This window comes from Elephantulus edwardii, unplaced genomic scaffold (genome assembly GCF_000299155.1).
Source record: "Elephantulus edwardii isolate Elephantulus edwardi_28Jun2011 unplaced genomic scaffold, EleEdw1.0 scaffold00096, whole genome shotgun sequence".
Taxonomy (NCBI): Eukaryota; Metazoa; Chordata; class Mammalia; order Macroscelidea; family Macroscelididae; genus Elephantulus; species Elephantulus edwardii.
This window is the reverse complement of record NW_006399846.1, coordinates 12,625,570-12,642,888: the sequence shown is the minus strand read 5'-3', so window position 1 is coordinate 12,642,888 and position 17,319 is coordinate 12,625,570. Positions and strand designations below refer to the sequence as shown.

The window sequence follows — 17,319 nt, the reverse complement described above, 5'->3', positions numbered from 1 at the left end:
TTACAGAATACTACAGGGCCTCCACAAGAAAAAGACCAAAAAAAAACAGTTACAAAATGGACCAAAAAAACCCATGGAAAGACTTCACGAAGAAGACAGTTGGTTGACAAATAGACACATGAAGAAATTCTCACAGTCACTGGCAATAAGAGACATGCGAATCAAAACCATAATGAGATACTATCTCACCCTAGTAGCAGTGGCAAAGTTTAACAGGACAGCAAGCAATAAATATTGGAGAGGATGTGGAAAGATTGGAATGCTTATACAGTGTTGGTGGGATTGTGAAACGGTACGACTCCTCTGGAAGGCAGTTTGGTGTTTCCTCAAAAATCTGAACATAGAAATTTTATGTGACCCCAGCTATGCCATTGCTAGGAATATACCCGGAGGTTAATAGAACTGAGGCACAAATGGAGACTTGTACACTCATGTTCACAGTAGCACTATTCACAATAGCAAGAAAATAGCAAGAAACAACCTAAATGGCCATCAGAAAATTAATGGATTGAGAAATTGTAATTCATTCACATAGTGAAATACCATGTCGCTCTCAGGAGCAAGATTTCTTAAAAAATACTATATAACATGGGAGAGTTTCAAAAGCATTATGTTGCGTGAACTAACTCAGTCTTATAATGATACTGCCTAAGACCATTGTAAAAATGGAAGGATGTGTACAAGGGTCTAAATAGGGAAGGGGGCCTGAGGGTGGAGAGGAGGATAAATCACAAGGTCTCAAAGATTGGTGGGGAGAGGGAGAGGGTGAAAGAATTAGGAAAGATCCAGTGGGGACCTGAAGTCAGGTGATTGTGGGTGTAGACTGATGGTGATTGATTTTATAAAACATGATGTGAATGAAGGAATTTATGAAATGAACTGTGTATGAGTGAAACACACTTAAATAAATTTTGTATGGAAGCAATATAAAATAAAAATAAGTTTAAAAAACATGAAAGTGTAAAAAAAAAGGTCACTGTTCATACTTGGCATGTTACAAACTCTGGCCTTGGAAGTAAATACACTCAGCCTTTGTGCCCACTCGCCTTTACATGAGTAGACCAGCTCTTCTCTACCTGTGCGATCAAACCTGGTCTGTCCGTCCTCCCTCCACCTGACCTGGTCTGTCTGTCCTCCCTTCACCTGACCTGGTCTGTCCGTCCTCCCTCCACCTGACATGGTCTGTCTGTCCTCCCTCCACCTGACCTGGTCTGTCTGTCCTCTCTCCACCTGACCTGGCCTGTCCACACCTGCCAAGTTGGCCATCTCAGGTCATGATTCTGGCTTCTGTACCTGTTCTTCTCTTAACATGAAAATCTTTATTTTCTCTTCCTGCCTGTCAGCTGTCCTTTTTCTTGAATGTGGAAAGACAAATATTGTTGAACTTGGGTTTGATAACTTGACCGGGCATAACTAACTGGCGGGAACTGCTGCTCTACGTTCAGTCTGTAGACTTCTGTTCACGAGCCTTAGCGATGTAACAGTTAAGTGCTTGGCTGCTGACTGAAAGTTGCCAGTTGGAACCTGCTCCTGTAGAGATGAAGTCAAGACCAACCCCTGCTCCAGCTCATCGCCCCTTCATCGGAAAACCAACCCCCCTGCTCCAGCTCATCACCCCTCTGTTGGAAAACCACCCCCTCACCTCCCCTCCCACCCCCCACCCTCGCTCCAGCTCATCGCCTCTCCATCAGGTTTGTGAAGCTGTAAATCTCTACGGGAGGAGACTGCTCATCCTTCATCTTTGGAGAAAGGGTTGAACTGAACTGATGCCTTTTTGGTTAGCCGTGCAGTACTAACACTCATGCCTCCGAATCCCTGTGGGTCAGTTCCACCCTATCACGGGGAGCCGCTTCTGAGACCCTCTAGACACCTAACAAGAGCAAAACAAAGTCCTTGGGCAGAATGGCCTCTGTTTTCCTAGAGCTTCTGCAACAAAATTCCACAAATGCGTGGCTTACAACAGATTGGTTCTTTCATATTCTGGAGGCCAGGTATCTGAAATGAGGATTTAGAAGATTGAGTCTCTGAAGGAGGGGTGCTCTGAAGGAGGGGCTGCTCCGCTCTGTCTCCCTCCTTGGCTCCTTGGTGGGTGGTTGTATCACTCTGCCATTTTCATGCGGAATTCCCAGTGAGTGTAAACTCGCTCACGTTTCTCTTATAAAGGCGCACTGGTGAGGTGGTGTGTTATGTGTTGACCTAACTCAGAAGTCATCAGTTCGAATCCATCAGCTACTCTAAGGGAAGAAGATAAGCATTCTCCTCCTGTAAAGATTTACAGCCTTGGAAACCAATGGAGGGCCACCGTGAAACCAATGGAGGGCCACCATGAGTTAAAGTGACAGGGGCTTTGTGAGGTGGGTAGGGAAAGAGAATCTCATAAAAAAACCAATGGAGGGCCACCATGAGTTAAAGTGACAGGGGCTTTGTGAGGTGGGTAGGGAAAGAGAATCTCATAAAAACATCATTCTAAAGGCTGATCCAGTATGGTCTGGCTTTAACTGGATTCCCTTCACAAAGATCACATTTCTAAACACAGTCTCAGTGTCAGTTCCCTGGGGTTAGGAGTTAAATATCTCCTTTGAGAAATGCACTTCAACCTACAACACTTTCCCAACCCTCTTTTATCCTCTCCCCACCAGGATATCTGCTTGGGGCAGACAAGAAGCGTGTGCGGGGGTGTCTGCCTTGTACCTCATGGTCTCAATGTATAAGAATTATAAGGCATTGATAGAGGTGAACGTTTACATAAATTTTGCCTCTTTTCCGAGGTAATTTTGGAGGCAATATAGAACACTTTGTTTTAAAACAGATTGCCTTCTAACAGTTGTCCTCTGGTTTTCTGATTTTTCTGATGAGAAATGTTAAAGACTAGGAGGATAGGAATCATTTCTGCCTGTACCTTCATCTACTGCCGACCTTCTCAGAGAGCCCAGGAAGTCTGATCAGCATTTGTCTGGACAGCTCTCAGTAGCCCTGACCTCGTTGTCATTTCCTCTTGGCTCTCTGACTGCTCTGGTCACATCTGACCGAGGATGCCACACAGACTCACCTGTGTGCCAGGAGTCCCTCTGATGTACAAACACGGGGCCCAAGATGCTGCTGCACGTGCTTCCCACAGGATGGAGCGTGGCAGGGCTGAAGGCTCGGCAGCCGCTTCACATTACACCATGAGCCCCGTCTCGGCTCTGATGTAATCCAGTTTTGGTTAATGTACATGTACACCTGATTCTCCAAAGTACTGAAGAGCAATGGTGTCTCTCTGGAGACTAAGGTGCATCTGATACAGGCCATGGTCTTTGCAATCACTTGTTATGCGTCAGAGAGTTGGACAATGACTAAGGAGGATAGAAGGAGAATTGATGCCTTTGAGCTGTGGTGCTGGAGAAAAGTATTGAGAATACCATGGACTGCTAGGAAAACAAACAGATTTGTCCTGGAAAGGGTTAAACTGGGTGGCTCCTTGGAGGCAAGGATTCTGAGGCTCTGTCTAACATACTTTGGACATGTTGTGAGGAGAGACGGGTCCTTGGGGAGGGACATCATGCTTGGGAGGGTGGAGGGACAGCATAGGAGAGGAAGGCCCTCTATGAGGTGGATTGATTCAGTGACTGGGATAATTGGGATAGGAGTGTCAGAGACGGTGCGATTGGCACAGGACAGAGCGGAGTTTAGGGCTGTTGTACATAGGGTCGCTATGAGTCGCAAGCAACTCGACGGCACATAACAACACAACAACACCTGAATCAACCAAACCTGCCCAAGGGCAGGTGTTTTCTATTCCATCCAGAGTGTTGCGTGCACGCGCGCGTGCGCACACACACACACACAAACCCACCTAAAAGCCCACTTCCACAGAGTCATTTACAACTCATTGAGACCCCTTACAGAACTGACACTCCCTCCCCTAGGAATCACCAGCTGTCCAGGGCTGTAATCTTTGCAGAAGCTGACCACCATGTCTCTCTTCTGGAGTGACCAGGGGATTTTAACTGCCAGCTGAGAGCTTTAACCAATGTGCCAGCAGTACTCCTCAGGAAAGGGGTTTTTTTTCCTAATAAAAGTTTTTAATTATGATTTTAACAAAAGTTTACAGAAAAGTTGGATTTTCATTCATTCATTCACTATTGCACATTTTTTCTCCTTCCCCCTCCCCCAGCTCAATTAAAAAAAAAATTCATTCGTTGTTGTGCAGTTTCTTCCTGCCCCTCCTCCCTTACCCTTCCCAGATCTTTTTTCCAATGTATGTCTTAATCTGGACTATTGTCTTACATAAAATGCCAAACCATATATTCCTTTTAAACAGTTCTTTCCTTCACCTGTTCCAATTCAGTGTTTCTTATCTGCCCACTCTTCTATTCTCCAAAACCCCCCTGTCAGTCCTGCTATATAACAGTGGTGTTGTGCTGTATATTTCTTTTTGATGGAGAGATTTCACTCAGCATAATGTCCCCCAGGGTCCCCCATGTTGTGCAAGGTTTTAGGAGTTCATTGGTTTTCAGAGTTGCATAGTATTCCATCATGTGAATGAATATACCATAGTTTTTCCAACCATTCATTTGTTCCTTAGAATTTCTTGAACACCTTCACTCGTGTTATCCTAGTACTACAGAGGCGATTATGGAGAAGAAAGAGCTTCTAGATGTGGAGCCACCAGGGTTGGTCCCACATTGGTAATGTTGTGAACTGTCAAGTTAGAATCAACTCACCCCTTACTCTTCAGCAGGTTTTTAGAGGCTGTAAATCATGTGGAAGGAGAGTGCTGTTGAAAGCTCCGTTGGTAATTAGTACATGCAAATAACAAAGCAAAACAAAAGTCATAACTGACCCTCTGTTTGGTTTCCAAGACTGTAAATCTAGTGGGAGGAGATTGCTCCGTTTTCTCCCACGGAGCCACTGGTGGATTTGAACTGTCAGAGACACACATGACCGTATGGGTTAGTGTGTCACTCTCTACAGACTAGGTCACCAGAGTTCCCTAATGGGCACATGTTGTTGTTGTTATGTGCCGTCGAGTCGTTTGCGACTCATAGCGACCCTATGTACCAGAGCCCTAAACCCTGCTCTATCCTGTGCCAATTGCACTGCCTCTGACACACCCATCCCGATTACCCCAGTCACTGAATCAATCCACCTCATAGAGGGTCTTCCCCTCCTGCGCTGTCCCTCCACCCTACCAAGCATGATGTCCCTCTCCAAGGACCTGTCCCTCCTTACAACATGTCCAAAGTATGTCAGACGAAGCCCCAGAATCCTTGACTCCAAGGAGTAGACTGGTTTAACCCTTTCCAGGATGAATCTGTTTGTTTTCCTGGCAGTCCATGGTGCCCTCAATACTCTTCTCCAGCACCACAGCTCAAAGGCATCAATTCTCCTTCTATCCTCCCTAGTCATTGCCCAACTCTCTGATACATAACAAGTGATTGCAAAAACCATGGACTGTATCAGGTGCACCTTAGTCTACAGAGAGACACCGTTGCTCTTGAGTACTTTAGAGAGGTCCCTAACAGCAGACTTTCCCATCGCAATATGTTTTTTTATTTCCTGACTGCTGGTGTCAAAAGTGTTGACTGTGGAGCCGAGCAAACTGAAGCTGTGAACAATCTCAATCTCTTCGCCATCCATCCTGATGCTACCAATTGGTCCAGTGGTGAGAATCTGTCTTCTTGACATTGAGCCTCAGTCCATGCTGAAGGCTGTAGTCCTTGGCCCTCTGCAGCAAGTGAATGAGGTCCTCCTCAGTTTCAGCAAGCAGGGTTGTGTCATCTGCATAACGCAGATTGTTAATAGATCTTCCACCAATCCTGACACCACTCTTCTCCTCATAGAGCCCGGCCTCTCGGATAATCTGCTCTGCATACAGGTTGAAAAGGTATGGAGATAGGACACATCCCTGGTGTACACCCTTCCCAATTTTGAACCATTCAGTGTTACCCTGCTCTGTTCTGATGACTGCCTCTTGGTCCAAGTATAGGTTTCACATTAGCACGATTAAATGTTCTGGGATTCCCATTCTTCTCAGAGTCAGCCACAGTTTGTTATGATCCACACAGTCAAACGCCTTTGCACATGAGACTTTGTAAAAATGTATGCATTCATATAGGTGGGCATTGAGATTTCGATGCTTGCTTGATTTTCTAGAACAGCCTGTGCCCTTCCTAGGAAGTTCACACTGGCCAGATGTTTCAAGGAGCCCGCACGCATGAGCATCCCAGCCCGCCCCTACAGTGTTCTCTTTGGAATGTGCAGTGGCATTGCTTAAAGCAGGTGCAGTAAGTCCGGACTCTGCCCACGGAGATGAGACCTCTTGCACATGTAGGGCTATTCAGAGCCCTTGGGCCAGTGAAACTGTTTCAGGCCAGTCGGCCCCCAGAGCCTCTTGGGCAGCCAGCTGGGCCTCTGACCCTGAACCAGAGGCCCACCAGCCCGTGTCTCCTTTCTTCTCAGGTAAGCAATGGTTCAGGACTCCCGAATGAGCGCATCACAAAGCTGCTGGTGTTCAGCTTCCTCAAAAACTGCTCCAACTGCAACTTCCTCAGCGAGCTGGAGACGTTGGGCCGTGGGCTGCACGTGCCGGCCGCCCTGTGCGAGGAGTATGATGACGAGCTGCAGACCGACGGCAACCGCAGCAGCCGTCACGCCATGGAAAGAAATGAGAGAGGTCAGCACTGCACCTTCCTGCCTTGTCCCACATCTGGGCTGTGTCGTCACCTGAAGCTAAAGGCTGGAAGGGACCTGTGGGCTCAGTCTCCCACTCTGGGGTGCCAGCACTCCACTTTCTATACTGTGTCTCACGGTTGCGTGGTCTGCCCTGGCTGCCTGCCGATGTGTGACCTTGCCATTTTCGGGTGTTGGTTAGAAATCTCCCTCCAGGTGCTGTGGATTCTGATCCAGCTGTCTGGGTCACTCTAAAATACCAACAGGTAGTTCTGTTACAGCGCCACTTTAGGTACCACAGGTCTAGATTCTATAACTTGGGGTTCGTAGACATGGGTTCTGTAATTGTAAGAACCTGAGGGACTTTTAAGGCCTGGGTCCCACCCCCGAGATCCTAATTTGATTGGTCTGCAGGAAGCCACAGAGATGCTCTTGCTAACAGAGCCCTAGCAACTTCCCCCAACTGAAATCCCAATTATTTGAAATCCATTTAGTTTTTTTTGTGAACAGTTCTTGCCTCTTATATGTATAATGTTTTACACTTTCTTTTCAGATATAGTTATGAAACACATACATATTTACTTTCATACATTTGTGATCTCCTATAGCTCATAGTTGACCCTTTAGCAGGTGTGATTACCTATAACTAAGGGGCTAAGGGCGCAGCTGCTAACTGAAAGGTTGATATTTGAACTCACCAGCTGCTCAGAGGGAGGACCGTGAGCTTGTCTGTTTCTGTAAAGCTTAGGAGTCCTGCAGGCTAGTTCCACTCTGTCCTTAAAGGTCTCTGTGAGGTAGAACCTGACTCAATGGCAATGGGTTGTGTGTGTGTGTGTGTGTGTGTTTTAATGACTCTGTCAATAAAGTGTTGTGAACTCCATTTCCAGATGAGGAAACTGGGGCCCAGAGGAAGTGTAGATGTGGCAGAGCGATGTTTTAAACCCTGGGCTTGGGCTGCCTCCAGTAACACATTTCCAGACTCTGTACCTTTTCCTAACCCTGTGTCTGCGCCCGACCTCTTCCTTAATGCCCTTTCACCCATGACTCTGCTTCCACCTAGAGATCGTCCCACACTGATGCCTGGGGAGCATGTTGAGCTTTGACCACACAGACCTGGTGTTCAGTGGCCGCTCTCTGTAGTGTGCAGATCCAAATTCCTTACATGGGAGACCTTTTCAAAATGCTGGTGCCTTGGGCCTACCCCAGTTGCCCGAATGCAGCTATCCTGGGACAGGAGGATTCCAAAGTGCTGCTGATACATACCCAGTTTAGAGTCAATTTAATTTAAACGTTTAAGACCTCAGTCTTTAAAAGCCTAATATGACCAGGTCTCAGGCGGACTAAGGCCTCGTAGCCCAGCAGCAGGACAGGGCGTTTGCCTTTAAACTCTCCATAAATAAAGGTTGTACCGCCCTCTGGTGGCCCTGGAGTGTCAGTGTCTGGCTGGCTGGCTGGCTGGCGTGCCCTGCGTGCCCTGCCTGCTCTCTCTCTTATGGGAAGAGGTTGTGCATTTTTCTCCCATTGAGCAGCAGAACTCCCTCGAGGAGATCACTGATGAAGTCCTTTGTCCTCCAGCCCTGCCTGGACAGGGGTGAATGGAGGTGTGGCAGCATTTCAGGGTAGCCAGAGACTTCAGCTGCCTCAGAGTCCAGCCAGTGTGCCTTCTGGTCAGCCCTTGCTGGAGTAAGGGCATCTGGCACCCTACAGCTCCCTTTGGCCTCACCCTCTGGTCGACAGCTAGCACACTGATTGAGCACCTTACTATTTGTGAGCAAAGGGCAAAGTAGTAGCCCTGGTCACTATTATCCTATTGGTGGATTAATTTCTTCATCTGGACCCAGATGGACCAGACATGAGTCCTGATATTTGTGAGCTGGTGACCAGAAGGCCAGAAAAGACATGGCATCAATAACTGACGCCAAGTGGAGAGGCTCAGGGATCTAGTGAGGTGCAGACTGAGCACCATGGGACCTCTGCAGGGGCTAGTTTTTCCTCGATGAGGAATAAATTCCCAGATGCGTGTGTAATTGAGCTGGACTTGAATGGGTGCATTTTGGCTCTTTGGAAATAGAGAATGTCAACAGCTTAAGCAGAAACCTGTAGAGCTTGTAGGAATTTTGTTAGGAGATTAGAACATCTGACGGGAACAGTGGAAGGGAATGTGGAAAGCAAGTTGAGGCTCGGTCACGACCTACCACATAAGCAGAGGTGGGTGGATGGAAACTGAGCCGGGGGAGTGATGTAATGCTTGTACGCACGTTAGGGTCAGGACCCCAGGAGAACCAGTGAGACCTGGGACACAGCATTTAGGGAAGCCTCGTTCCCTGAGCCATGCGGGTCACTGGTCCTCCTGTCGCCTCCTTAAAGCCCACACAGGAAGTGGCTTTCTTGCCCTGGCACATCTTGGCTCTAATTTTTTTTCTCCCATTGAAACATTTTTATTTGCACTATGTATTACATCCCTAGAAATAGAATCCAGGGTTTTTCCTCCAGTGTGATTTTGGCTCCCTCGAGGTTCACGATGCCAGCTGATGTCCAGACAGTGGAACCAAACTGATGGGACAGGAGCAGGTTATCCTGCCACTCTCCTAGATCTTTAAGTCGCACATCAAATCTGAGCTGATCACGCCATTTGTTTAACCTGCCCGTGAGGTTGACCGTTTCCCCCGCTCTGTGATCATCAATGATTTAAAATTCACCAAGGTAGCCAGCTTCATCAACACTGTTAGGAACTTAAGTGTACTTTGGAGCCTGGCCTGCTAAGCTGGCCTCTCTCCTCAGCACTGCTGATGTTCTTGAATCGTCAGCCAGGAAGTACATGTGCACCATCGTGGCAGCACGGAAAGATGGAGGAAGGAGCTAGCTCTAAGTTTTAATATTGTGGGAGATGGAGGACGGTTCTGGAAAGCAGGAGTGGGATCAGGGAGTCAAGTGAGAGGTGTATTATCCAGGTAGACACTAGTGGAGGACCCACACCAAAGCATTGGCGTTGACTGTGGGCAGGAACACAGGTGTTATCTTCCCTGTAAGGCAGATCTGACCGTGGAGTGCAGAGACAATGACGGAGGTAAGTGGGATGTTTGTATCCTGGGTGAATAAGAAACCAGAGCAAGCACAGAAAAATAGACAAGATTTACTGGGAGAAATAAGACCGTTTATCTTTGTTGAATTATTTCTGAGTGTTTGGTATTGTTGTTGTTATGTGCCATCGAGTTGACTATGACTCACAGAGACCCTGTGGACAAATAGCTCTGAACCCTGCTTTATCCTGAGCCAGTCTGTCTCCGACACACCTTCCCTCACTACCCCAGTCACTGTGTCAATCCTCCCAATCTGCGGTCTTCCTCTCCTGCGCTCTCCCTCGACTCTTCTGAGCATGATGTCCTTCTCCAGAGACTGGTCCCTCCTGGCTACATGCCCATAGATTTGAGATGGAGTCTCAAAATCCTTGTCTCCAAGGAGCAGCCTATTCATTTACTCATTTCTTTATTCATTAGTTTATTGAGTGCCTACTGTGTGTCATGCATTGTTTTGGGTTCTGGGTTTTGGCAGCAGATAAAATTGATTTAAAAACCATGCCTTTAGGAAGCTTATGTTATGACAGTTAATGTAAGGTCAAATATCTAGAAGTGTGTGCCAAGTAAAACAAGGGATGGGGGGACAAAGACTGAGGGTTATCAACGTTGGACAGAAGAATGGTCAGAAGGGCCTCCCTGAGGGCAGCTGAGCTGACCTGAAGAAGAGAGAGACTGAGCCCTGTTCTGGGGATGAAGGCACCCACAGAAGGATGGGGGGGGGTGGAGCAGTTTAGCTGGAGAAGCGGGCTTAAAGGGGCAACTCCATTTAGAGGGGAGGGGCAGATTACATACAGCCTGGCAGGTCAGAGGGAAGACTGGGGTGAGATGGAATGTGAAGAAGATAGGGTGTGACATCTGTTAGCCGCCGGAGTGTCCAGCTGGCAGCCAGATGCCTCCCATGCCTAACTGTGAATGTCGCCACAGCGCTGATCCTTCCTGATGTGGACTCTATTCACGGAGAGACCCACCTCTCCGACCAGCTTTCTGCTGACTCAGGCCAGTCCCTGGCCAGTCCCTTGTCCCCACAGCTGCTCCCTGTCCTCACAGAGTGGCCCTGTGGAGCGGATGCCCATGATGGGCTGTAGGACCAAGGAGCAGGGCTTGTCCCAGAGCAGAAGCCTTTCTGGGGTTGGGAAGAGCAGGGTTAGAGTGTTAAAAAGGCCATATTTCTGAATCCAATTTCTCTTTCCTGCCTCTGCCTGAACATTCAGATTCTCAAAGCCACGAGGAAGTCATTCAGCACATCGCCTTTCGTCTCGCCCAGATAGGGGATGAGATGGAAAGAGGGGTCCATCAGAGTCTGGTGCAAAGCCTGGCAAGGCGGTTTATGGACATGAACCTGTCAGAGGAAGTAAGTAAGGTGGCAGACCCCCTCATATCTTTCCTGGGTTAGTGGAAAAGTGTGAGGATTTTCTCACTTGACGGTGGAACTTGTCTTGGTTTCTTATATCCCATGCTTGCCCACCAGTGAGTCCCTGTGCTCAGTAAGAGGAACCAAGTCCGGGACCCAGTTTGACTGTCAGATTTGAAGTAAAGGGTCTCTGACAAAAGCATTGGAAATAGCCTCACAGGGACTTCTCACAGAAGATTTGGTTGACAGCCATCCTGAACTATAGTCAGAGGATTTAGGAATTAAAGGATTAAGGAATAAAATTAAATAATGCCTCAAGCCTAGTTGTGAATGTCTGTGATTTTATTAAGAAAAATAAAATTAAAGGATTTAGGAATAAAAGGCTTCCAAAAAGATTGTTAGCAAAATGTAAATGGCTCTTCCAGAAATGTTTACTCTTTCTTCCCTTTGAGGCAGATGTGTAAAGACAACAACAGAGATCTTGCCCAGATGTGACCAAAAAACCCAGCTACTTTGCCTTTGTGGTCATAGCTAATCAATACACACATAATAACTGGTCTTCTAATACTTGCTTGGCCCCTTGAGACATTTGGGATTAAGTCCAAGACCCTCTGTTTCCCAAAGAAACTTAGTGGGAGCTGGAAATAACTCCAGGAAGTTACCAGAGCTCCCAGAAGAGAAAGACTCTTTGGTCTTCCACTAGCAAATGCAGCTGACTCTATGTCTAATTGATTTATCCTTCAGGAGTCAGTCAGACCAAGTCCTCTGTCCTCTACGAAAGCTTGTCTCCCCCTCTTGTGATGTCTCTCCATCTGATGCTCTGCAGAAGCTCTCAGGGTTTGTGCATCTTGTGTTGCTCCTGTCATATGTTAATGTTACTTACTGTTGTGAGTGGCTGGGCTTGAAGTCCTTTTAAGTTGAATGATTTGTGGTTTGTCTGTGGAGGTGGATATGTAACTCGTAGTCCCTCTATATCCCCTTCCCTAAGCTAGATCTGTAGCAAGGAGATGGGCCTGAGACATCGGTCAGGCACTGACTTGGCCTCTCAGACTCCATTACTGCCTGACAGCGAGCGTGCTGTGCTCACTAACCATGTATTTGGCCGATGAACATCCTATTCCTGGGAGTGAGCTCAGATTTCTCTTTCCGTCACTTCTCCAACTAAAAATTGCTTCCCACTTTCTCTGCCCAAATTCCTGAGCTTTCTGATAAATAATTTCTATGGAAATGAGAAGTATGTGCCTTCAGACATACCACTGAGGGAGCTATCCGAGACAGATTTCCCTTGAAAAGGTATTGGCAAGCTGTTCCACGTGGTCCCTCTCTTTTGCTTCTGTCAGGGTAGAATGGAGCACCTGCGGATGGCCGTGGATCACTTGATGCAGAACTGTCCCAAGGACATGGAACTGGAAAAAGCCAAGCTGATGTTGACCATGCTGTTGGCCAAGAAGGTGGCTGATCACATGCCTTCCTTGCTCCACGATGTCTTCCGCACCACTGTGAACTTTATTAACCAGAACCTCCTTGGCTACGTGAGGAACTTAGCCAGAAACGTAAGAACCTGTGATACCAGCCTCATGGGCTTTCTGAAGTCCTCTTGGTTCTTTCCTGCTCTCCACCCTTTTCTCTCTCCACTCTGGGACCCTCTGGAGGCTTCTTACAGCCCTTGTCTGGCTGCTTCTGGCGGTCAGACTTGCTTTCTGCTCAGGAAGAAAGCACTGGGCTTGCTTTCCTGAGTGATAAAGTTATATAGGTGCTAAAGGACACCTCGTGGGCTCCTGAGCCTTATCGGCTTTAGTCCCAAGACATGCTACTATGTAGGGGAGGTGAAGGCTTGCGTTATGACTATTGGTAGACCCATAGTAATAGCATGATATAGACACATAGAACATGAAAGCAAGCAGGCCTGCTGGAAATCACAGTAACCACACCTCTTGCACATCGGATCCTGGCTCATGTAGGAAACGGGCAACAGTGCAGAGCACCGCTTACACAGATGAGGACTGCCGCACCACATGGGACGTGGCTGGCCAGGCCTCTGAATGGGCACTGATGCTGGTTTTCTACAAACAGAGGTGGCTGCAGTGCAGTGAGCACTTTGTGCCCATGGGCCAGGACTGAACTTGTGCATACTGGTTCCTAGCCCTGCAATAAAGCTCATGATCCTCTCACAGCAAAATAAGTATTCTTTTAAGCATGCTTACCAAGGGTGACAACAAGGGGAGAAAGACTGGAAAGAACGGTTGTGGTTTTATTTTTTTTTTTAAAGGAGACTCTTATCCCCGTGAAACATCTATAATTCAGGTATTAAAAGTTACGAGTCTTCAGGGGAGCTCTGGTGGCCTAGTGGCAAGAAGCTGCAACTACAATCCCAGAGGTGCATGGTTCGAATCCACCAGATGCTCTGCCGGGGAAGGAGGGGCAATCTCCTCCTGTACCAGTCAGATCTGATTTGACGGTACACGCACATAAAAATAATAAAATAAAAAAAAAAAAGTTACGAGTCTTCAAAATGATCTATAAAGCAAAGGTGTGACAGTAAGGGGGCAGGGAAACAAAATTACTGGAAATGAAACAACTAGAACACAAATAATTAAAACATTAACACATTATGAAGCATGTTCCTGAAAAGTTTGTGTAGAAATCAATGTATGAGAGCCTAACTTTTGCCCAAAACATAATAAAATCTTCTAAGTTACAGCATCTTGCCAGTTCAGTGGTGATAATCAGGCTGAACTGCTGGAGGGAGGTGCAGCCTGACTTAGCATTTACCAACAACCGCCTGCAGGGGGTGCAAATGGCCACGTTGTCAACAGCAACTGGTAGTCACCTTACTGACTACTGAAACAAGTCAACAACCCCAAAAGCTCCAAACTTGCTGCCTTTTAGTCTGTTGCTATTCATAGTGTAGTGACCATACAGGGCAAGGGGGAACTGCCCACAGGGCATGCAAGGCTGTAACCTTCACAAGCATCTCCCACAGAGTAGCTGGTGGGTTTGAACCACTGACCTTATAGATAGCATCCAAGAACTTTAACTACTGTACTGTCCAGGCTCCAATTACTGAAGGGTGTGGGGTGGGAAACTAAATCCTTCTGACCTGCCAAGATGCCTTTATGGCACCTTAAAGTGGGTTACTAGATGGGAGTATCCATTCTAGGATCCAGTGACATAAGAACATAACCACAGGGCTCTGAAATTTTTATTTTCATATTTTAATGTGTCTGTGGTGAGTATTTAAAAGTGTTCCATGCAGATTTCTCAAGGACAATGGTGATGTTTTTCAGTCTTCAATACTCTCCTTTCTGTTCTGGCTGTTCGTTTCATCTCACTTCCCTGTGCCCCATTCCCCCTACTTTCTCATCTTTACTTGGGTTAAATGTCTGGGTTCCTCTAGATGATTTTTTAAAGGAGCACAGTACCCATGGGTGGGAGTCTGTTTTATGAGTCAGTGGGGGAAGGTTAGCTAAAAGGTCACTTCAGGGAATAGTTTCAGTTCAAAGACTCTCAATGCAGTTGTTTGCTATCATGTTGGAATCAATTCACAGCTGACCCTTTAGTGGATTTTCAGAGGCAGATATCGCACAGGAGATTATCCATCCATGGAGCAGCTAGTAGATTCGAACCACATGCCTTTGAGGTTGCCATGCAGCTTCTTACCACTAAGAACTACCTCAGTAGTTTCAGAGAATCTTCTAGTCTCAACAAGAATGTGTGTTCTGTTCCATACAACTTTGTCCCATTCAATCAGAAATGTCAGAATTCTACTGCTAAAATCCCCATTCAGTTGTGTCCCTGATCTGAACAGGTGGTAGTGGAGCCAGGCTCCATCTAGTTCTTCTGGTGTCCAGATAACACATTGGTTTGTGACGATTATGAATCCTATAGTCTGCCTTCTTCACTGAGTCATTAGCTCCCTTCTTTCTTACTCCAGATGAGAAGTGACCCATAATTACGTCTTAGGTGCCCATTCACAAGCCCAGACACTACTAATCAAAAAGTAGAAAACCCGGAAGATGCTTTTGCACGAATCTGGCTTGTGCTTTAAATTGGTTAATCCTGGCCGTTCTTTTTTTCTTGCTCTAGGAAATGGACTGACGGCTGACTCTGCACACAGGTGACTGGTTAAACCTGCTGTGATGACAGCAGTCCAGGTGCTTACAGCAGAGCCAGAACCATGGCTGTATAACCAAAGTTCTCCGTGAAAACAGGCACTAAATAGTAACTATTTATTTCTATTTTAAATATAAGTTTTAAGTTAGTGACTCATCTAGAAACTTCTACAATGTTATACTTGAAAGAAAATGTCAACTTGAACAAATCTCAATCTCCCAAATCTGTCTACATATTATGCCTCTTTTCATTTGGTTGTCCAGGTTCCTGTTCAAAATTAAAAACTAATTGTACAACAGGAGGGGGGAATCTACATGGTATTTTTCAGTAAGAAAAAAGAAAACTTTTATTAATTTGTACGGTTGGGACATGAACTTAACAGCAAGCAGAGTAACGTGTTTGAGGTGATCAAGGATCTGAGAGAAAGCGCATCACCCCTTACCAATGGAGAATTTGAATACTAAGGAAGTTAATAGCTTCCTGTTAAAAACCAAATGGCATAAGAGGTTTTGGATTAAAGTGTTGTATTCAAATGATGGAAAAATAAGATCTAATACATAAACCCTGGGCTTTTTTCAAACTCGGCTTTGAGTCACGAGCCATAGACCGTAGTTACAAGGTGTAAAGATAATTCAAGGGTCTGTATTATTCACTTTTCACAATATCAGGAAACTAAGATGTGCTTTCTATCCAAAACGTCAGGCTTTGAAAAAATATTTTAAGCTGATGGGGTACCAGAAGGTATTGCACATACCTGTGGGGTTGTCTGTTAATCATCTTACATTTTCAGTCATAACCTTCAGCAAATGCCAAAGAAATTCCATCTGGAGACAACAGGTTTTAAGTGATGATAGTTTTTAAGCAACTGTTTGAGGCAGTTCTTTTCCCTGGGGCGCAACTGGAATACATGTGATGGCAAAGGCAGATCACTTTTGGGCAGTGTCAAGATGAACAAGCAGCTCTGTCTAGGTGTAGGGGCAGCACATGGGTCAGTTGCTCCCAGCTGTAGATGAGTGTCTGTTTACAGGTAGGGCAGTGGATGCTGGGTCTGTATCACACACATTGCCTTTAGCAGTTCCACTCTTCAAGGGCAGCTCATGTTACAAGTGAGCACGCCCCTTTGGGGAAGCATGTGAGTAAGTGAGATGGCAGCACTACCCAATCATTTTTCTTATTACCAAAAATACTTTTATATTCCCCTGAGAGTATAAATTTACTAGAAAAGAAAAATGCATCTACAACTGTCCATCATACACGAGTTGCTTTCACTGTGATGTCTGCATAGTGTGGCTGTGGCCACTGGGTGATTCTGACTCATGGTGACCTACATGCATTAAGTTCTCTAAGTATGTAAAAGAGCACAGGACATTGCCAAGCAATACGAGGTCACCATCTGGGAAGAAATCTCCTGCTATTATTGTGAATGCTTTGGAGTGGATTCTTTCCCCCCTTTTAATGGATTCTTAACCACACTGAAAACAAGTAGAAACAAACACGTAACACTGATATATAAATCAGTCAGTATAATCATCTTTTCACTAGAGGGAGATACTTTCTTTCAAAAGGGACAAACAGTCAACTCAGAATTAATGGAGAACGCTGAAAGAGCAAATAATCCCTCCATGTATCACATTTGATCTTTGACAGCATCTTTACCTTCTAGTGTTTAAGAGAGTAATACAGTACCACCATGTGGTGGTTTTGTTAGGGGCCTTTGAGTACCACTCATAGCTGCCCTGTGAGCACTCCTGAACCCTGTCCTAGCCTGTGCTATCCTCATCATCTCTTACAAACTCAAGGCCATTGCTGCAGTCACTGTGACAGTTCATCTCACTGGGAGTTTTCTTCTCTTTCACTGACCCTCTACCTTTGCAAACCTGCTGGATGACCTCTCCTAGCAACATGCCCAAAGTATGAGAGAGCTTGTGCCATCTTTTGTCTCCAGCGAGCCCTGTGGCTGCACTTTTCCCAAGATAGACCTGTTGGTTCTTTTTGGCAGTCCATAGGGTATTCAGTACTCTTTGCAAACACCATATGCAAAGGCATTAGTAATTCTCCTATCATCCTAATTCACTGTTGAGCTCTCAGATGTATAGCAAGTGACTGAAAAGACCATGGACTGAA

At 46.2% G+C, this 17,319-nt stretch overlaps 1 protein-coding gene across 1 annotated transcript in view; it reads left to right on the top strand.

The window, feature by feature from the left end:
- Positions 1 to 13,203, top strand: part of LOC102853343 — a 48,203-nt gene extending 35,000 nt beyond the window's left edge. Inside the window, exons 6-10 of the mRNA XM_006891383.1 lie at positions 6,445 to 6,658; positions 10,943 to 11,082; positions 12,423 to 12,635; positions 12,881 to 12,933; positions 13,044 to 13,203. Coding sequence (XP_006891445.1) covers positions 6,445 to 6,658; positions 10,943 to 11,082; positions 12,423 to 12,635; positions 12,881 to 12,933; positions 13,044 to 13,203 — 780 coding nt within the window. The remainder of the gene's footprint in view (positions 1 to 6,444; positions 6,659 to 10,942; positions 11,083 to 12,422; positions 12,636 to 12,880; positions 12,934 to 13,043) is intronic.
- Positions 13,204 to 17,319: the final 4,116 nt, after the last annotated feature.